General features: G+C 39.3%; 1 protein-coding gene across 1 annotated transcript; it reads left to right on the forward strand.

Annotated features, from left to right (window-relative positions):
• The first annotated feature begins 2130 nt into the window (after positions 1-2130).
• Positions 2131-17889, forward strand: LOC103066232 (alcohol dehydrogenase 1). The gene is made up of 9 exons (XM_007436143.4): positions 2131-2328; positions 3572-3673; positions 4704-4842; positions 5868-5955; positions 9318-9537; positions 11560-11820; positions 14038-14173; positions 15251-15389; positions 17492-17889. The coding sequence occupies exons 1-9, from the start codon at positions 2311-2313 to the stop codon at positions 17514-17516; spliced, it is 1128 nt and encodes a 375-aa protein (XP_007436205.1). The 5' UTR covers positions 2131-2310; the 3' UTR covers positions 17517-17889.
• The last annotated feature ends 230 nt before the right edge of the window (positions 17890-18119 follow it).

Here is an 18119-nt window from a genome sequence, read left to right on the forward strand (position 1 = left end):
GCACATTCTCATTCCATTAGCATGGAAAGAAATATGTAAGAACTTGAGTGCCCTCAGGGTAGACAGGTGGAATATAAATCAGATAAATCGAAATAACACGTTCTTAAAATGAGACATCTTAAATCTAATTTCCTTCCCACTATGGAGGTAAATGATCATTATGTTGTTCAGCCATGCTGACTGAGATTTCTGGGATTTACAGTCTCAACCCACCTAAAGGGTCCAGGTCAACAAAAGCTACATTATTTCATGCTTCTTTTTTGGTATATACGATTTGAGGTTCCAGACACATTCAGTCATTCTCTCATCTATCTATCTATCTATCTATCTATCTATCTATCTATCTATCTATCTATCTATCTATCTATCTATCTATCTACCTACCTACCTACCTACCTATTGCAATCTGGAAGAGGAGGGATAAATTCCTGTAATTTACAGGATGTCTGTGCTACCCATAAAAGATGAGAAACTCTCCTTTTACAACCTGTGCAGGAATGCAAAAGAGGCAATATCTGCCCATCTCCACCAAACTTTGTGATCATAATGATGAAGATGATGACTTCCAGTTGAGAGCCATGGCAAGCTAAACATCCCTTTCCGCAGTGGATGGCATTATGGTGGAGATCAGTGAGGGATGCAGGATCCTGGTCACCAAAATGCTCTCTGGCTTAAGGAGAGATCTCTGAGATAGCCCACCTGACTCTGCACAGCCACTCCTCATGAGTAAACTGCCTATGCAGTTTTCCTATGGGGCAAGTGGCTGGGAGTTGAGGGAGGAACCATCTTTGCTCACAGTCATTAACACAGCCTTTTTAAAGGACATTAAGCTTGACTGAGTCTCACTTCTTAAACACTTTGGATTTGTGTGGGGGGTGTTTGTTTGTTTTTTGCTGCTTTAAAAGGATTAAGATTTTGCATTTTTTTGTTTGTATTCTTTGTAGCCTGTACTGGCTTTTATTCTTTTCATGTATAATTCTTAATAAAATCATATGAAAAAAAATGAAGATGACGACACTGTGTAGTGTCACTGTGAGGTAATATCACAGGTTCTTTTTAAACTGTACCCAATTTGATTGATTCAGACTCAAAAGATCCATCAAAAGCAGTGGACCCTAGACACTCTGATTTTTATATCTCCCTATAATGGTTGGGGAGATGTTTTATTTAAAACAATATCCAAGATGTAAAACTGAAATATACAGACATACAGTATATGTATAATAGCTTTCTATGGGTATTATCTTATCCTACACTCTATTTCTATTACTAATGATACTATACAATCTTTTCTATACTATATGCTACTAACTATTACTATACTACACTTTATACTATTACTTCTACACTATGTAATACTAGTACTAGTATACTATTACTATTATACTACTATTACTAATACACAAGAGCGTTTTACTCTTACAGACCCTGGTCTGTCTTTAAGTCCTCTCTCTTTCTGAGATTTCTTCTATTATTTCTCTTCTTTATTAATGGTCAGCATGTAAAGCACTTACACCTTCCCAACATTGTGCTTTGCTTTGCTTTGCCTCTTCTTTTTCCTCTGAACCTTCAGTCTCTAGGAAATAAAAATGCTTTCTTTTATTGGGCTGCCTTCTCTATTAGTTGCTGCTGCAGAGCTTCCAAAACACACACGTCTCCTCTGTTCTCCTCCCACACCTGGTTCAAGGTTACAGCTTCATTGGCAGCTCTGCCTTACTGACACTGGGAGCAGGCTCACATAGGAGGGGAGGAAGGCAGCACTGTTGGCTGCAATTTTTCTAGGCAGCAGGCTCTTCCACAGGTAGTAAGTAATGTTTTGAACTAAAGAGACCCAGATTCAAGTCCACCATCAGCCAGAGTTGTTCACTGGGTGACCCTGGGCGAGTCTCATTTTCTCCCTCTCTGTCTCACCCATAGGAGATATATTGTAACAGCTAGCCAAAGCACCTGAAGGAAAAACAGAGACGAATCTAACAAATAAAATCAAGAGGTCAGCTAACAGCTAGTCACAATTCCAATGTGCATATTTACAAGGCTGTCAAATATTTTCATGCAACTCAGCTTTTGAGTTGGAGCTGAAATCAAGAGAGGGGAGGTCCAAGAGTATTTCCTTTTTTAGCTCAGAGGTGGACCTTGGGGATTAGTGAGCTTGGTTGAAAAGCTGCAGCCTCTGTTCAGTTGAAGCTTGCCCTGTAACTTAAAAGCAAGCCCTCCAACGCTCACTGATCAATTCAGAGTTGGGTGCATTCTTGATTTTTTACAGCAAGGAAGCAGAGAACAGCAGTGACTACAAAACTGAAAAGAAGCACCATGAGTACTGCAGGCAAAGTAAGTAGACAAGTTTGTGTTGATTAATTCACAGTACAGAATAAATTTCTCATTGTGGTGAAAGACACCATTTTTTATTTGACTGTATTTTGTTAGCTTTTATAGTCTCTTTCAACTGCAATTATACATGTGCTTTATAAACTGAAAATATACACATAAAGCAAGAAAGAAAAAGTGTTTATTGAATGTAAAACCTGGTCATTAAAAGAAAAACACATCTTTCGCATATTGCAAGAGATAGAAAGAGCTCCTTGAATTGCGAAATTAAATGCAGTATTACAACAAAAAGTTTGTTTGCAGAAGGATATAACATTTAATGCTTGTTTTTGGTCTAATGAAACCAAACCCTTTCACAGTGAAAGTTAAAAATGAATAGGGAGAGATTCAGCTAATATTACACTGATCTCATTGGAGTGGTAAGCCTAATGGATTCCTGGTGAAAGCTGGAATGCTTAACTTTTGATTCCTGTAATTTGTGTTTTAAAAGTCTAATTCTTTTAGAGCTACCAGTTACATACAGCAAATATTATTTTTTCACTATTTTTTCACCAGTGGATAGGAACAGGTGGTTGTATGTTTAGACCTTTGTTTTTCATTGTTTCTTACACATGTATAAACACACTGAGGTTATATATTGAAACAATATTATATATATAAAAAAATAGCATAAAGCCTTTTGAGAGCCAGTTTGGTGCGGCGGTTAAGGTATCAGACTAGAAACCGGGAGCCCATGAGTTCTAGGAACAAAGCAGCTGGGTGACCTTGGGCCAGTCACCCCTTCTCAGCCGTAGGAAACCACTTCTGAAAAACCTTGCCAAGAAAACTGCAGCAAGTTGGCCAGGAATCAAGACTGTCTTGAAGACACAAACACACACCTTTCAAAGCAGCATGTTTAACAATTATAACTGTTCAAACAGAAATGAAATCCATAGCCATTTTAGTTTAGCTATATGAAAGGCAAATACCAAGCAAAGAAGACCAGGTTTTTTTTAAAAAAAGTTACAATCAAGAATGGAGAAATACAAGTTAAATTTAGAGGGAGGTTTCTCATCTACCAAACTAACTGGATGACAATAGGCAAATCTTGCAAGTTAATTGATCTCCATGGCTATTTTGGCTAGAAATTATAAGGGGCAGGAGTTGTAATTCTGATATCAGTGAATTAATGCAATGAAGGAAATCCAAAAGCTTGTTCAAATTTCACAATGTCATTCCTTTAATGCCTCTGATATATTTTTTACAGGTGATAAAGTGCAAAGCAGCTATTGCTTGGGAGCTGAAAAAACCCCTGAGCATTGAGGAGATTGAAGTAGCACCTCCGAAAGCACATGAAGTCCGCATTAAGGTAAACCAAAAGGACAGCACTATGGATGCTAAACCCATTTTCAGTGCAGCCTCACAGTAGTCATCTCCTCCTCCTCCTCTTCCTTCTTCTTCCTCTTCCTTATTTAAATATATATCCAAATGATATTATTACCAATGGGAAAAAAAGGATGCCACAGACAACCAGTGTGTGAGGAAGCTCCACACATCATTCTCTGACTGAGGTTGTGATGGTCAGCTTAGATCAACTATGAACTCCACCAAGATAAAGTGTTGAATTCTGCTTTATTTTTTACTGTTTAAAGCCATTCCATTTTTAATTTTTTTCTATGTTTGGGATATTTTAATATGACAACTTTTAAAAAGTGCAAGAAATGGTCTTCCAATCAGACAGGATATTGTTAGCCCAATGGTGTTTTTCCTGAATTACAGAAGAGACAAACGAGAGATTCACTTTATGTGACTGCAACATGAACTGAACTGACATGAATTTGGGAGACTAAAATACAAATTAGAACTTCGTTATCCATCAATTTTCCTATTTCTCTAATATTTCAACACAGCCCCAATACAGAAAATTTGGGGATGAATATTTTGAGGAAATCTACATTTCAGAATATGTATGTTTAAAAGAATATAAATCTGGCTTGTGCTGGTTTTATTTAGTTGGCTTCTGTTTTTTTCCGACAAATATTTTCAGATATAGAAATAGTGCCAAGCAAAATTTTATTGGTCATTGTTAGATTTCCCTTTCAAGAATTATGCTTCTCCTTTTTCACATCTTCACTTCCCTATTCCCCTATTCTGTTAAGCATACTGTGTCATGCAAGTAAAAAATAAGATATTTGGATTAAATAACTCTAACAAGCTATGTTGAAAAACCCCTAGATAATGAGCATTGTGATGAGTCATAGCTGTTCAGATTGTAAAAATAGAAATCATCATTTTAATTTAGTATGCCTTATTTTCAACACGTGGTACATGAGGCAGGCTAAAAATACAAACACAAGTTTTTTCTCACTATCTGAAAGCATGATTTCACTTCTTTGCAGATTTTGGCCACAGGGATCTGTCGCTCAGATGACCACGTGATCACTGGTGCTTTTCCCATGCCTTTGCCAATGGTGCTGGGCCATGAAGCAGCTGGAGTCGTGGAGAGTGTTGGAGAGGGAGTGACTTGTGTGAAACCAGGCATGAGAAAAATTGGGGCCTGGGAAGGGGTGGGCTACACAAGAACCCTAAAACCTGGCCCAGAACACCAAAACAGTTGGCATATTTTCACTGGCTTCTCAGTAGAACAGGGTCTGGCAAAACAAATGTAACATCCAGAAACACTATATAAACCTGTCTTATGAGAGAAGAGAGGATCGTGAATGCTTTGCCCCAAAGTGGACATATGAGTAGCTCTTCCCTTTTGTTTTTGTTTCAGATAAGGTGTATTTGCATTGACTGCATTCCTTTTGCTGGATTTTTATATGATGATGAATAGTTATTCCCTTGTAACATACTTTTTAACTCCCGTCTATACTTACTACACCTGAAGTAGTACAAGGACTAACACAACATTAAAGGAGTGTATTTGTGATAATTTAGAAAGTGATATGGTTTATGATGCCATGAAGGAATGCCACCGCTATAGGTTAAACTTGGGAAAAATGTACCAGAACAAGACAATGACAAATGTTATGCGCTGTTGTCAAGAAAATTACATGGATGTTGCATGAAGTCACTAGCAGTCAAGATCAATTCAAAGGAGGCTTTACCCTGATATCAACAAACTGAAGCTCCTAAATATAAGACATTGCATACCTTAAATTAGGATCATGCCTCTTAGTTCCAAGAATGAAAGAAACTTCATTTGAATTTAAAAAGTAGTGGATTTGATAATAAGACATGGGGTCCTAAAGTTCTTATTACACTCCCTAGCTTCCTCCTGCATTTCTTTTAAAATAAATGAGTGTTTGATTACTCCTAATCCTTGGTATCCATCTCTAACTAGAGTACATACGTTATTGTACTTAAAAGTACATAGAAGGATATCCACAGAATAATCAGAACTATTTCCAAACATCTTACTTTCAAAGTATTTTGGACATGGATCCCAAACCAATTGAAAATAGCACCATTTAGGAGTGTTTTGTTTCATTTATATAGCTGTGTGCTTGCTCGCAATGGGCATGGATCGTGCTTCTGTAACTATTCGTTTTTCATTCTAGGAGATAAAGTAATTCCACTCTTTGTTCCACAATGTGGAAAATGCAGGACTTGCCAGAGTTCCAGAGGCAACTTGTGTTCTTCAAATGAGTGAGCATCAATTTCCTTTCTTTTTCTTTATCAAAGACAATATTTTAATATATTCTTTAGTTGTTTTGATTGAAATTACATTAAAGGGGCCAGTTCAGAATTATTTTGTCAAAGAATCAATATTTTGTCTCTAGGCTGCACCCAGAGCAAATTTCTTGGAGAAGATTCATCATAATCAGTAGAGCTTTATTAATTAGTATCTTCCATCAGGCTGCATTGACTTTGATGGGTCTAATCTAAGTCTGGATTTAATCCTTGTTACATTAATACATTTTTCATATGCCTCTAATTGGCACTAAGACTTTGGTCAAGATGTATATGGGAGCTTACCTGCTTTTAGTACTACACAAAAGGCTTAAGGGGGGGCCTGTGACTCTCAACAGCAAATCAGTTGTGGCTTCTGAACAAGTCCAGGGCAATCCTCAAGTTGTTCTAGAATGTTACCCAAATTGTCTTTCTTCTGTCTCCTGTCCAACACATACTCTGAATATAGAAAAGGAAATCAAAGCAATTAACAGAAATGTAATTTAATTTGAACCAAGTTTTTCAACCACGGCATATACAACAGGCAAAAGATTAAAAAGGATGCTGCAAGTCTCCACAAGTAAGAACTTGTCTGCTAACTTTCATAATTCTGAAACTATTGCATATTATTCCTCTAATCTCACCTAGTCTCCTGAGGAATTAATCTCCTGAGGGTAAACTGAAGAATACCAGCTGGCTTAAACTACTGAGCTCTGAACTTGGCTCTCCCACTAAAGAGCAACATTCTGTCCACTGCCATATTCTGTAGTTCCAGCTACCCTCAACTGTGCATAGCATCTCTGCATTTAGTATACAAATCCTGGTACATATCACAAAACTTGGCTGGAAGGCTCTGAGTTCTGCCTTCCAGGGTTTTAGTGGTATAATAACCTTAATGGTAAGGATGGGGTTCTGACCATACTCCATGATAACCTGGCTGTTTCAGAACTACTACTCTAGAGGTGACTAGATGCAAGTGTTTATACCTGAGATTGGGCTTCAGAAACAAGCTAGGGATTCTGCTGGTAGATTACCCACCTAGCTTCCTAGCAACATATCTGAGTTTTTTGAGCTCTTCTTGGGGTTGGGGTTTGAGACTATTAATGCTGGGGGATTATGTCTTTGAAACAGGGTCAAGAGTGACTCCAGAAATCCTGGTCTCAAGGACAACCATGGGCTGGTCCCAAGGGAGACCTTTCCTTGTCCTGTTAGTGAATACCTTTGACCATGATATCCCACTGGACTGCCTACAGGGAGTGGGAGTTGAGAATACTGTATTGCAATGGTTCCACTTCTTTCTGAATTTATTATTTTTTTTTTTTATCTGCGCTCAGTCGTTACCGACTCTGCAGTGACTGCTTGGACGAGTCCTTGCAGTTTTCAAGGCAATTGTTTCGGAAGTGGTTTGCCAGAGCCTCCTTCCTAGAGCAGAGCCCAGCTGGCAAGCGAAGGCTGGACTCGAACCGCTGAAGCGGCAACCATTTCTGGGCGGCAACTTTCAGCGTCATTAAGCCACTGCGCCACCGCGTCCCCCTTCTTTCTGAATAGAAGCCAGTAATGAAGTGGGATGAGCAAGCAAGCCTGTTACCTCTTTTATATGCTGTACTACAGAATTTGGCATTCTCTCCCATGCTATATAAAGTCTACATGAAGCCCCAGGAGATCATCCTGTGGTTTAAGATAAAACATCATGTGAGCGGCCAGAGTTGCTTAAGATGGAGACCATATAAATCTTTTAAATAAATAAAATAAAATAAATAAATAAATCAGCAACATGCTGTGGATATCCAGCTTATACCTAGAACAAAACAGGAGAATCTCTGCAGTTTCTCATCTAATATCTAGAGCAGTGTTTCTCAACCTTGGGAACTAGCTGGCTGGGGAATTCTGGGTGTTGAAGTCCACACATCTTAAAGTTCCCATGGTTGAGAAACACTGATTTAGAGGCTGTAAGGATCATGATGGGATGAAGCAAGCCGAGGTTGAATCCCAGCTACTCAGACCTTTATTACCTCCAGATTGGATTATTGCAATGCATTCTGGGGCCATCTTTGAAGACAAACCTGAAAACTGTAGTTGGTGCAGAGTGCAGCTATCTGACTAGTTTGAGTCAGTTAAGCAAAATAGCACCTATATTGTGGACACTGAACTGGCTTCCAATATCCAAGTACAATTCAAGGTGCTGGATTTAACTTATAAATGCCAACATATGTGCTCAGAATATCTACAGAACCATTTCCTTCAAGCTGACTCTGGCTTGTTTGGGCTCCTTAGAGGAGGATACCCTGGGCACCCACAGTCTGGGAGGTAAAGGGAACACAGAAGTTTCTCATTTGCTGCCCTAACCCTGAAATCCAGATGCTTTACTTTAGCCATCTTCTGGAAAACTGATAAAACCTGGCTATTCCAACAAGCCTTTAGAAATCAATCCCTCCGCTTTGCTTGCTACCTGTTTAGCAGTATGCGGTATTGTATTGTTTTTAATAAGTGTTAGGTTGTGGTTGTCATGCTTTTGCTGTTTGTGAACCACTTAGAGATATGCAGTTGTGGCAGGATACAAGTAATGGAAAACAAGCAAACAATCTTGACATTTAACTAGGACTCAGTTTGGAGGTGTGTGCATGTGAAAATATGCAGGATTGCAAACCATAGGCAGAGGCAATTAGAAAATTCTCTCCTTGAAGTTTGCATTTGGATTAGAAGAAAATTCTCTTTGTATGCTGTATCTAAGTCTTTTTCAAATAAAAAGAACAATTTAGTGGCAGATTTTTCTCAGGATCATGGCAAAGGAGGAAGGGGTTCAATTTTCTCCCTGCTGCTGGGCTGGTGGGGTTTTACCTTAGACCAGTGTTTCTCAACCTTATCAGCTTTCAGATGTGTGGACTTCAAGTCCTAGAATTCCCCAGCCAGCCTTGCTGGCTGGGGAATTCTGGGACTTGAAGTCCACACATCTGAAAGCTGATAAGGTTGAGAAACCCTGCCTTAGACCCAGGTTATCAAAATATAGCTACTGATTTTCTATGATGTGCAATGACTAAACAAATAACTTGCATTGTGGCTTAATCCAAGGGCCTGAATCCCATTGCATGTTAAGGCTATAGTTTGGTTTCCTTCCCACATTATACTAAACCACAAGCTATTCAACCTGATTTTAGCCTATCGTGTTCAGCAGGCCCACCCGTGCTCTCCCTCCCTCCCTCCCTTATCAACAGATACTTAGAAAACCCCAAATGCTAAATGCAAAGACCATTTAATAGCTCGTAGACTTTGACTTCCAGTCTTAGCAAAGTCCCTTTTTATCAGCTGTAACCTTTTCTCCGTGTGTCTTTTTTTCACAGCCTTAGTTCAAGTAGCGGCTTAATGCCTGATGGCACCAGCAGATTCACATGCAAAGGAAAGAGCCTCCACCACTTCATTGGCACCAGCACCTTCACTGAATACACTGTGGTGCATGAAAATGCAGTGGTCAAAATTGATCCTGCAGCCCCCGTGGAAAAAATATGTCTGATTGGCTGTGGGTTTTCGACCGGTTACGGGGCAGCTATGCAGACAGCTAAGGTAAGCCCGAGGCCACTGATTTCAAGAATGTACATTTATTTAAATGCAGGTACAATTATGTGTGTTTCAGTTGACAACCTACGTAACTGCTTGCCGCTCATTTTTTAGATTTGATCCAAGGTGCATTTGTCCTGTTCACTGCCCAGCATTCTTTGCCCCGTGTTAAATTCCTGGGATGAAAAATGATATAAAATTGCCAAGAATCATTGGCATTTCCTATAATGCTTCCATGTAGTCGAATGTCAACAGCATCTAGCCTTATTAGCTATTATGAAGACACTCCAGAGCACACGTTGTGCTTCACTTTGAAATTCTCTGTCCCAACCATGAAGATGAAAAATGATGTGGAGCATTTTTTACACCACCACTGTTTCCAGTGTCACTGAGCCAGTCTGTCAATAAATGCTTCCATTGTAGCCAGGGATTGCTGACAAACATGTCCTCCTGCTAACCAGTAAGAGAACACAAAAGCCAGCCTCCTATCAGCAACCCTCTAATTCCCCAGCCCTACCTTTCCTTTGCCATGTTTGCCTGCAGGGAGAAAGGAATACCAAGAAACCATAAAGCTAGGATTGAGAGGAGTCCTTTCCAATGGAAAACCATTTTGCCTATAAAGAACTTCAGTATCTCAGATATGTAACACAGAAGCTTGGACCACCAGGGGTTTGGACCCAGTTAGCAGAGCAGTGTTTCTCAACCTTGGCAACTTTAAGATGTGTGGACTTCAACTCCCAGAATTCCCCAGCCAGCCATGCTGGCTGGGAAATTCTGGGAGTCGAAGTCCACACATCTTAAAGTTGCCAAGGTTGAGAAACACTGTAGTAGAGGGTTTTTGCTGCCATGGGAAAGCCCTTGTAAAACCTGTTGAAAGCAAAAAAAAAAAAAAAAAGTTGGGGTCATATAGAAGAAGTCTCTGTTTATGCTAACTCTAGCCACAAGTCAGTGGAAACAAAGAATTGCAGCTGTAGCATTAAAGCAGCAGCAGAAAACAAAAGCATAGCAAAACGTACCTCCCAAGCAGCAAAGTTTGAACATTGCCACTTTATGGTAGCGTCCTTAAAATAGTTTAGGCTGCTTTTCGTTATAAAATTGCCAATGCAGTGTACAAGAATTATATATTAAAACAGCATTACACACAGGCTAAACAAAAGATTAAACAGAGAAATATTAACAGAAGTTAGCTTGGCAGTGAAAGGCCATCCTAAAAAGGTGTGTTTTAACAAAAAGCTAAAATATTGGGGCTTAATGTATTGCAGACCAGTGGTCATTTCATGGCTGCAACATGGCAGGTTATAGTCTGGGTGAAAACTATGGGTGCCAGGGTGGTGAGGCAACCAAAGACATTGAAGAGATTCCCTTGAGACATTAAAGCACCTTACCGTGCAACAATTTTACCTCATGCTGATAGTAAACTAGAATACAGGTGAGTGATAATTGCTGGGCATTCTTAAAGTACAGCTATTGGCTAACTTGGCTGAGCAATTCTTGGCTGGAGGTGCTATCTACAAGCTGAATGCTATGCTAGATGCATTTGGGTTCCATGGATGGTGAGGTGAAAGTAGGAAAATTCCAGGTTGGATTTAAAGTACTTTGGAAACAATTGGCAGATGGAATAGGTGTGGAGTGCCAGAGCTCATGACTCAAAATTTCAAAAATATTGTACTATATATTAGAAGGCTCATATTACATATGCTGCAGCTCTTTAAATGGTGTTATATCTGGACAACCATCAGCCAAGAGAATGAACCAAGCAGGTGGAAGATAATCCTCAGGCAAGATAAACTCCAAATCCTGTTTTCAGTAGTCAGCTGAGTACTTATAAGTTTTTTTTCCTACATCAGGATAATTTGTCTCCTGCATGGATCCTCCATCTTGAAAAAGCAGAACCATGTCATAGTTTTTTATGTATCTCTTTTCTTTTCCTTTCTATATTTTGTATTTTTTTCCTATTTTTTCTATAAATCTTATTAAGATATAAAAAAAAAAAGAACCATGCAATGTGTATTGACTTTGATTTTGCAGGTAGAGCCTGGTTCTATCTGTGCTGTCTTTGGCTTGGGTGGAGTTGGCCTCTCAGTAGTCATGGGTTGTAAGGCAGCTGGAGCTTCCCGAATCATTGGAGTTGACATCAACAAGGATAAATTCCCCAAGGCTAAAGAAATGGGAGCCACAGAATGTATCAACCCCTTGGATTTCAAGAAGCCCATCAATGAAGTGCTCTTTGACTTGACTGAGGGTGGAGTAGACTATTCCTTTGAAGTGATTGGGCGCACTGAAACCATGGTATGTAACTTTGGAAACTGTCATAATAAATAATGAAGATAAGACAAAATTAAAATAGCCCATTGCGTAGTCCTATTGGATATTAAGTATCTTCTGCCAGAGGTTGGGTCTGGCAAATTATACTCTCTTATGTGTAATACTTCCTCTATATTATTGTAGAGCATTTTCTGTCTCAGAGATCTAATGTTGCATAATGATTACAAGTTCAAATACATGATCTTGGGCTAATCCCAGCCTAATCAATTATCAAGTGTTGTTGTAAAGTTAACATTGGATTGAAGATTGTGGAGGACAATCGTGCATATCACCTTGAATTCCCTGAAGGAACACACTGTCAAAATTCAGTATATTGCTGCTCTCCAACTATAGTACAGCAACAAACAGCAGCAATCAATTGTTAGCTCCAGCACCCCATAACCAACATCATGTATGGGTTCCAGCCAGAAATTAGCCAGAGCAGCCAGTATGGCCCTGGATACTGGATGGAATGAATTACAAATTGAATTATGCATTGTGTAGAAAAATTTCCTTTTGTCTATCCTGATTCTTCCAAGATTCAGTTTCACAGGATGATCTCTGGTTTGAATGTTTTGGGAAGGGGAAAACAGCTTCTTCTTGTCCATTTTATCCACATAAATTGTGTACACTTCAATCATGCTCCCTGTCCTTTGCCTCCTCTGTAGACTAAAAAAACCCTAAATATCACAACCCTTCCTCATAGGGAAGCTGCTCCAACTCTTGGATCATCTTAGTTGCCTTCCTCTGAACCTTCTCTAGCTCCACTATATCTTTTTTGATCAGAACCACACACAGTATTTCAGATGTTGTCACATCATTATGATATTGACATCTCTATTTTCAATACTGTTTCTTATTATCCCTGGGAATGCTATAACAGGGAAGAAAAGGAGTGGAAATGTCTGATGGAGGAAGAATGTACTGCCAGAGCAGAGTATGGTTAGCCAATGGCCTAATTAGTATATCAGACTTAAAAACTCTAGAAGCCAGTTCATTCCTGAGAAGATTGCATTAGAAGCACCTGAACATAGACTGGTTGATCTTATAGGCTGGGCTCACATGGTAAGCTAAATCTAGAAGAGCAAACCATAATTCCTCTATAGACATAAAATGCTGGGCCTCCCCAAATCAACCATAATATGATGGAGATTTTGTAATTAATAAAAAAGAAAACATTCTGCTTTGATTCTGTATATCTACATATTTATGTTTCAAAGAGTTCTCTCTTGTGACATAAGTGTCTCAGGGAAGACAAGTGTGCAAATATGCAATGCATTGAAAATGCCAGCCCTTTCATACTAGCGTGCAATGTTGCAGCAGAAGTGTGAAAAAGCAGGGCTTGCATTATGAAATCACAATGCCCATTTCCTCCTTTTGGTGTCCCTGTGATTAGGAATGGAAGGTTATGTTTGTCACTTGACTGCATGAGAAAATAAAGCAATTTCTGACCAAGGATTTTGGGAACCATTTAAAAAACTGATATTATGTGTTGTTTTTCTGCATCCAGTATATATTTTAGTAGCTTATTTTTGTCTTGTTTTTATCCTGTTTTTATCATCATTGTAGACTGTTTCAAGATTTTTAAAATAAGGAGTGGATGATGTAAATGATTTTAATAAATAAAAATAAGACACATTCCTTATGTTCATCTCACCAAAGAGTGAAAGTCTGAGATGCCTCTTACCATAGAGACAATGACAGGATTAAGCCAACTTTATGTAAACCTTCTCCCTACTATATAGCTTAGGTTGGGAACCATTTCCTCCCCAATACAACAGAAGCGCCAATAGGAGTCTAGGGGAAAAGGGTGGCTTACACCAGGATCTCCAGTGCTTCAACAGCACTGCCAAGAGTTCTGAGAAGATTGATTCATCCTGTACCTCTTCTGCGACACTGCCTACCTCTGTGCTTGGCTGAGGATTTAAACTCTTAAATGTATCTACTTATCATTGGACTATGATTAGCTTTATAATTTTGAATCATTGTTTTAAGTAATGCATGTACAATGCCACCTGATTTTTTTTTTTCAGTAAAACGAACAAAAGGGGAGAAATGAGACTGCGGTTACCTAGAAATACTTCCTCTATCCTTCATTTAGTTGTAACCTTTATGAAAAGCTGAGGATGTTGAAGAGCAACATGTAATTGTAAAAATATAAATAATAGATAACGGGTGTGTCTTTGCTTTGTTTGCTCTCAGATGGCTGCCCTTGCTGCCTGCCATGAGAATATGGGGACCAGCGTCATTGTGGGGGTGCCCCCAGCTGCATGTAAGATCACTTACGATCCAATGATGCTTTTCACAGGCCGCACCTGGAAAGGATGTATCTTTGGAGGTACGGTAGAAAGTATGAATAACAAGTGCAAAAAAATTACCACCTTGTATGCAATTTATTATATGAGAGTATTCCCCCATTCTATGATTATATGAGAGTATTCCCCCATGATAATTATTTTCATTGTGTATTTGGGGATATTAATGATTTCTGTGGATATGTTTCCAAATAATATGGTGTAACTGAAATTCAAGGAACTACAGATATTTATTTATTTTGACTTTGGTGCTGCCCAACTCCAAACCAACCTGGGCAGCTCACAAGATAATGAACAATAAAAACATACAGTAATACAAAACAAACAAGATGGAACCCAGTACAAAAACTTACAAAAATTGTCAGAAACCAAAGCTATCAAAACAATCCATCTCATAACTGATTCATATTTTTAATGGTTTACCATATGCGATGAATGTGCCAGGTACAGCTTAAACAAACTGGCATTTGCAGAGGTGGACTACATATAGCCCCCAAGTATGTTGGTTTCAGCTCCCCATGCCCCCTTTAGCCACAAAGGTAATAAATAGCATGGGTTTTCTACTGTTTAGAAATCAGAAATACACCAAAAGAGACAGCAATCCTATAATATGACATTAGGGAGTTAAAACAGCTATTGAATGAACTCTAAGAGGGTTTAATACAATTAAAATAAGCCAAATAACTTCTTCTCAAGGTTGAGGAGGGAGAGAAAATCCCAGCCCCAACTAAATATATGAGGTATTCCACCTACTTTGCAACATCACTCCAACAGTTGTACTCTTGTCTGCACCCCAAAGTGCAGCTTCTGGCTATAAAAAGTCCATCTCTCACTTAGTGTGATGTCTGAGCCCAATCACATTTTTGAAAGGACAAAAAATATATATACAGCAAAGTTTCTCCCTTCAGTGACTATCTCCACTTCCAAGGTAGATGCCTTATCCATGACAATGAAAACTACTGTACAATCTAGGAAGAAGTGACTTAGAATGGATTCCATTTTACATTAATTTAAATCTGCAGAAAGATTAAACTCTCCTGTCTTTTCACAATTTTTACTGGCCTTCTTTCAATAATGCTTTCTAATCGATTTTCCTTCAGGGTGGAAGAGCAAAGACTCTGTCCCGAAATTGGTTTCAGACTTCATGAGGAAGAAATTCATTTTGGATCCATTAATCACTCATACATTACCTTTTGACAAAATCAATGAAGGGCTGGATCTGCTCCGATCAGGAAAAAGGTGAAAAATGTTCTTCTGTCTCTCATGTCCTATTTTTGTTATTTATTACTGTCAGCCCTTCAAAATAGACCAGATTAGGAAACCAAAGTCATGTAGGACAATATTGCTTCTATTGTAAAATTATAGCGATAGAATCTTGCAAATCTGAATGTGTTTCCCACTCCTTCCTTTTATATTTGTGTGAACCAGGGAGGGACTAGTCTAAGACATTTACGTAGGTTACATTCCTGCCCCAAACTCAGATTTCTTTTATCTGATCATTGCCTTGGCAACAGCTCTTCCTTGTGTCCCTCAAGGCCATTCTCTCTGCAATTACTCATACTTATTGCAGGATGGATACCAAAGAATAAGAATATTAAGGGAGATGCCAGGACAGTAATAAATCTTGAAAAAGGTTTATTAAGAAATCATCCCTGAACATTCTTACAGCATCAGAAGAATACAACCCCAAATAGCCAGGTGAGCCCAAACAGTGGGAAGGTTTCCAGAACATAATGCATGAGGAAGCTGGGGAAAAGGGGTAAAACTTATAGCCCTATTTCCCCACTCCCCCACCCTTTGGAATCCTCACCTCAGTTCTAGGAAACTAGCAAGAGGAAATTAATGTTTGCATTTGAAGAGGAACAGATTACAAGAGAGTAAGCAAGCACACAGTGGTGAATACAGGTAGTCCTTGTTAACAACCACTCATTCAGCAACCATTCAACAGTATAATGGTGCTGAACAAGTGGTACTTACAAGCAGCCCTTGAACTTCTGGAAGTCCCAGCACTCCCACGGTCACATGATCTGGGCACTTGGCAACTGGCTTGCACTTATGATGGTTGCAGTGTCCCACGGTTACATGATCGCCACTTGTGACCTTCTCTGCCAGCTTCCCACAAGCAAATTCAATGGGGAAGCCAGCCAGGAAAGTCACAAGTAACTCTGGTAAGTCTCCTGCACCTGGCAGCAGCCACTTTCACCCAGCTACACTCGTGCTGTGCCACGCTGGCCCCTCACGCACCCTCGCTCATCCTCCCCCACCCAGCAGCAGCCATCCCAAGCCCTGCCGTGCTTTGCCATGCCACAACAGCACTTCGTGCACCCTCCCATACTTCCTTTCAGCTTCCCACTGACTTTAGTGGTTGGAAGCCGGCAGGAAATTGCAAGGAGGTCCTCACTTAACGGCTATAAACCTTGCTTAACCAAAGCAACTGAGACTGCTGGGATTGCCATTGCTAAGTGATGCAGTCATGTGATATCCCACTTTACCATTGCATCGCTTAGCAACAGAAATTCTGATCCCAGTTACCGTCTAACCAAGGACTACCTGTACACATTAAAAGGAATACCTTAGCGCCAGCTGTTTGCTTAGCGGGCTCACATGTGCCTGCTTAGGAGGCAAAAGAAAGCCTTTTGGGTGAAACTGATTAGGGTTTGCCCATTTCAGATAGCAGGGCAAGCTGGCTGGAGGGTGCTAATTAACTAATTAAGGTCACAGAGCTGAGCTCTCCTTAACTTGAGTTTAGCACCTTTTAGGGAAGTGCTGAGCTGGGAAGAAAAGCAGTTTAGGAAGAGAGAACTTCTTCAAGCAATCTCTCCCCTCTGCAAGGGCGGAAATTCTGTGAATTGGGGAAAGGAAAAAATACTGGTCAGGCAGTCAGGCACAGGACACACTTATGGTATATTCAGGGATGAGATTTGCACATAGAAGTTCTAGACTTAATCTTGAATTTTTTTAAAAAAAGTTCAGGACGCAAATGATGAGAAACACTAACACCATGAAGAAAATCTGTCAAAGAAAGGATGGACAAAGGCTAGATGAACAAATAGTGTGATCTGATAAAAGGCAGATTTTACCAGATCTTTCTTTCCGTGCTTCTGTGATTAGTAAGAACAGAAAACACGTGGAGATATCTGAGGAAATTACATTTCCATGGAAGCTCAAGAGCTGCCCATCTCATTCCCAGAATGATTGTACATAGCTACTGTTAATTGCACAAGAGAAGCACACTCCTCCTCCCTAGAACAGGCTGGATCATCACAGGAGATAGTGAAATGCTAGCAGTATTCTTTAATATTAAGAACAAAACTCACATTTATATTATTTTTCTGTTTCAGCGTCCGGACTGTCTTAACATTTTGAGCTGTTGAGGCGAAAAAACCAATTTCAGAATATTTTCTTAAATTGCTGAAGTATCCTATCTACAGTTTTTATAATAACAGTTTGTGATGGAATTTTACCCTTCTACTTTATCTTCATGGACCAAATGGATGTAGAAGACTTAAGAAACTCATTTTAGAAGAAAATGTTATAAGCACAATGTTGAAACCATATATTCATATTTTGCTAACTAGATCACCTTCTCCAGCTTTAGAAATACTACCCTCCTATTTTCTAATCAAGGATCTCTCTCTCTTCTCCAAATAAATAAATGCTACAAACATAGTTCTAAGTCTTTAACATTTTCTTGTTATGCCAGCATTTTTCCAAATAAAGAAAAGCATTATATATTGGACACAGCTGTATTCATCTAGTATTTCAGTTAATTATTTTGATCCCCAAAATTGCAAGTAAAAAAATGCTGAGGTGTTCAAAAGTGTTCTTATCTGGTACAAAAGCATCCCCTGTGAACTTCTGTAGATGAACCATGCATGTATGCAAGTGGAGAGATGTGCAAATGTCTTATATAAATAAGACCAGCACCAGCTGGCCATAGTGGATAGCTTTGTGTGAATTCAGCTGGAA

The sequence above is a fragment of the Python bivittatus genome, unplaced genomic scaffold, assembly GCF_059951505.1.
Source record: "Python bivittatus isolate LINGU-HERP-01145 unplaced genomic scaffold, Pbiv_v1 ctg000070_np1212, whole genome shotgun sequence".
NCBI classification, from domain to species: Eukaryota; Metazoa; Chordata; class Lepidosauria; order Squamata; family Pythonidae; genus Python; species Python bivittatus.